The sequence below is a fragment of the Agrilus planipennis genome, unplaced genomic scaffold, assembly GCF_000699045.2.
Source record: "Agrilus planipennis isolate EAB-ADULT unplaced genomic scaffold, Apla_2.0 scaffold35, whole genome shotgun sequence".
Classification (NCBI taxonomy): domain Eukaryota; kingdom Metazoa; phylum Arthropoda; class Insecta; order Coleoptera; family Buprestidae; genus Agrilus; species Agrilus planipennis.
In genome coordinates, this window is record NW_020438957.1 from 473,754 (window position 1) to 477,722 (window position 3,969).

A 3,969-nucleotide genomic window follows, 5' to 3' on the forward strand; every position below is an offset into this window, starting at 1 on the left:
ACTCGAACGATAAAATTGTTAATTCAGAGATTCGAGTCTCTCACAGAGAGACTGAATGAATAAAACTGAAAAATTGAGAGACTCGAGTCTCTCGTAGAAAGACTGGGATCTCTGAAATATGTTGAACTTAGAAAATTTTAACCATGTCTATCGAGACACCACTTATTGAGAGATTCGAGTCTTTCGTTCAGAGATTCGAGTCTCTTGTTCAGAGACTGGATACGAAATGTGGATCTCTCTAAGAGCGACTCGAGTCTCTCGTTAAGAGACGCTAAACAGTTTTTTTTGACAGTCTCTCGACAGTCTCTCTCAGCGACACCACAGAGACTCGACGAGAGACGGAGATTCGAGTCTCGCTTTCAGAGACTCTGAGAGACTGAACATTTTTATCTCGAGGAAGTCCTTTATGTTTGTATAAACCCACCCAGATAACGCTTTAGCTTCCTTTCTCTCGTCAGTACTTTTGGTGTAACTAAATCAAATATTGCTAAGTTTACTTACTTTAGTTGTTACTGTAAATGGTGTGAAGATGGATATGGGTCGACGATATCTTATGCTGCAAGCAGATTGAACCACTGTTCCTTTCCCGTCCACAATTTTCTTATAAAGACCAGTACGATCATAAAAATGGAATCTTGCAAAGTCTAATTCTCTTACATACCGGGCATTATTCATGTGTAAGAACATGATGTCCAAGTCATTCGTAAAACAATATCCTTAAAATAAAAAAGGAAGATGTAGGCGATATCTTGTTTGCAATTTCAAGCAATTTTGCTAAAATGGATCGCTATATTTGGACTAGCGTTGTCACTGCAACGCAGAGGACCTAAAAAAATCGGGAACGACTTCCATATTTACAATAATATTATGTGGTATTTATACAAATAAGTCCTACCTTTTGCTTTAAAATATTGAAGCAATTCCTTCAACGTATATGCATAAAAAAAAACAAAGGAAAAGGTTTTGCTTCGAGGGTTTGCATTAAAGTAAAAGGTTTTACATAATTTGTATTTACTAAAAGAAGGATCTGTGCAAAAATTAAAGGATTTGCTTCTAAAAACAACGAATCTAGCTTCACAACAACTTTTCTCACCCTTTCCAACTTTTAATAGCTGCCCAGGCATCAGACAGCTTGTAACGTAATAATTTATGTATTTCTAGAACTGTTTTTGTGTTAAAATCTATCTAAAAGGACTTGTATAAGTAATCTTTAGTTGTGTGGTCCCAGTGTTGTCCTTGTTATGACTGATATGGTGCATTTACGTACAAGAAAATACTACAAACCAAGACGTACACTACGAGAATCAGATTCTAAAACGTTATTTATATTTGAGGAGGAGAATGTCGTGTGGTTAAGGACCACTTTCTTGACGCATATCCCGAAACATGTGGAGCAGCCGTGGGTAATGGAAAATATTTCTGCGTTATAGTGCGAACCATTTTAAATTTGCTAACTTTCAACACTGCACAAGTAAATCAGAAATGTATTAAACAAATAAAATAAACAGCTGTCACACACACACGTTAATTGTACAATGCAAATTTCAACTAGTTTGTCAAAATCATTTATTTTATCAATCCGAAGCATTTCCTTGCAAGGAAAAGGTATAAATAGATTATGAATACGAATTGTAGCAAAGTTGAAAGTAAATGCTTTAATAGTATAAATACGACCTATTGTCTAGCAGTGCAATAAATAGTAATAGTTCTGAGGATCACTAAAAGTGGTAAAAACGGTTACACCAATCTGCGTAAAAACCACATCACTAAACCTATAGCCAACTGATCTTATATGTAGGTTGGGTTAAGTTAAGGTAGCTTAAATATTTACCGCTTCCCCCACCCCCTCTATTTTTCGTCTACTTGAAAGTTTTCCTAGCCAAAGCGCGCAATAGTAGGAGGTAGATAAATCGTGGACGAGCTGGTACCCTAGTAAGGGGGAATTGTCATCTGCTCGCATGATGGAAATTGTTAAAGGGAACCAAATATTTTTACGGATGTATATTAGAAAATAATATAAATATTAAAATAATTATGTGTGTTACCAAAATAAATCCACAAGACCCATTTAGGAGCTTATTTTAAATAATGTATTTGGAATTAGGTAGGTAGGTATTGTTTGTTACAATTGCTATTGTCTTCAAACAAAAATTAATTTTATACACCACCATTGTTATTCCTACTCGAAAATAAATTTCAATGCCATTTCCAAAAAATGAATGAAGTTAACGCTAAACTTGCTTATTTTAAATAGTGTGAAGACGCTCAAGTATACTTTGCTACATACATACCTACGAAAACCAGAATCAACTATTTATTAATCATCTACTCATTAAACGAAAAACAAATTAAAAGTTAACAATAGCACCCATACCGGTTTTGATAACAGAGCCAAGAAAACAAGGACATGTCATAATTCTGTAAAATGATTGTTATTTGTTAAACTTTTATTTCAATGAAAAGTATCATTTATAGTGAGTGTTCTTATAAACTTCAAATATTATTTCTTAAATAGCTTTGCATTCTTGATTTGCGAACTAAAAATTCAAAGTGATTTATTTTTAAATTTTTAAATAATTATTTACCATTATTACTAGTAAAGGATCTTACCCCTCTTTCACTTACCATAAATACAGGTGGTATCGCTGATCCTTATATCCCTTTCAAATATCCTGCCGTAGACTATGTGAATAATGGTTCGTACGAAATAACCAACATCAAAAAAGATATATAAAAATGAGGTAATAACTGCCGCTATAATAGCCCATATTAACAACAAATCGACGTCAAACTCAAATTTCAGCATATTTTTATAGTTTATGGAATCGATAAGTATCAAAGTAAAATTTTGTTTGCGCGATACTACCAAAGGTCAATGGTGTTGTGTGAGGCCGCTATACCTACGGTTATTTGCCGGTTTGTTTAAGAAGTGGGGGGCATATTAATAAAACATTGGTCTTCAACATACGTGGAAACTTGACATACTTTTCAATTTTCAATAAACCCAAAAACATACATATAACAGGTTGCATTCTTCTTCAATACTTGTCAGTAAAGAACAGAGCTGGACTAAAGCTTTATTTTTTTGTTAAATTAATCTTAAATATTAAATTTTCCCATAAAGATATTTTAGACTTTCAACAGAATCTTTTTTTTATTACTTTATTACGTTAAAGGACGCATCTTTTTTTGACGAAAACCAAAACTTCAACCTTTCAATTAAACAGAAATTGTTAGTTGAGAACTAAAAATTTTTGTCGTATGGAACAATAATCTTTATTTTAAATTTCTTTCAATACGTTCCTGATAATACACAACGGTACTTGTTCTCTTGATGAAAGTTTGCATGAAGTCTTCAACATATAAAATGTACATGAGTTGACATTACTTCGGAAGTAAAAGAAGTTTCTAAATTAAACACCTTTTCCGTAATTACTTGGAAATAATTACTTTTTCTCATTTTTTTTTTATTAAATCATTTCTAATTACGTTAATTACAACAGCGAAACAGTAGATGTTACTAATTAAATGTGATTAACACTTGTATTTCAACTTATTATAATGAAAATTCCCTATCTTTAACATAAAGGAAAATGCTCGGTTTCTTGGATTTAATTATAGAGTTTTCACTATATCTATATTTAAATAAGCCAACTAATAAGGTCACTATTTAAAAAAAAACATGTTTCTAGAAAAATAACATACTTTTTTATAGCCTTTAGATTTTGGCAGCTACTAACTGTATAATATCATCCCCTTTGTCATTAGTTGACAAATAAATATTCGGATAGGCGGATGATGAGGATATCGTGGGTAGAAAAGGTTAGAAATGAAGAGGTATTGGAAAGAATAGGAGAACAGAGGACTCTAAGGAAGTCAATAAAAAATAAGCGAGATAGGTTGGTAGGACACCTTCTTAGGCATGAAGGTCTAGTCAGAGACATATTAGAGGCAGAAACAGGAGTTAGG

At 32.7% G+C, this 3,969-nt stretch overlaps 1 protein-coding gene across 2 annotated transcripts in view; it reads right to left on the bottom strand.

The window, feature by feature from the left end:
* Window positions 1-462: 462 nt before the first annotated feature.
* Window positions 463-3,969, bottom strand: part of LOC112904614 (protein THEM6-like) — a 7,889-nt gene continuing 4,382 nt past the window's right edge. Inside the window, exons 1-2 of one of the 2 annotated variants that reach the window (XM_025975092.1) lie at window positions 2,626-2,899; window positions 463-716 (exon numbers count right to left, since the gene is read on the bottom strand). In XM_025975092.1, the coding sequence (XP_025830877.1) occupies window positions 478-716; window positions 2,626-2,806 (420 nt within the window). In that variant the 5' untranslated portion in view covers window positions 2,807-2,899 and the 3' untranslated portion in view covers window positions 463-477. Of the gene's footprint in view, window positions 717-2,625; window positions 2,900-3,969 lie in introns of those variants that run through there. The other variant, XM_025975093.1, reaches the window with a different exon arrangement.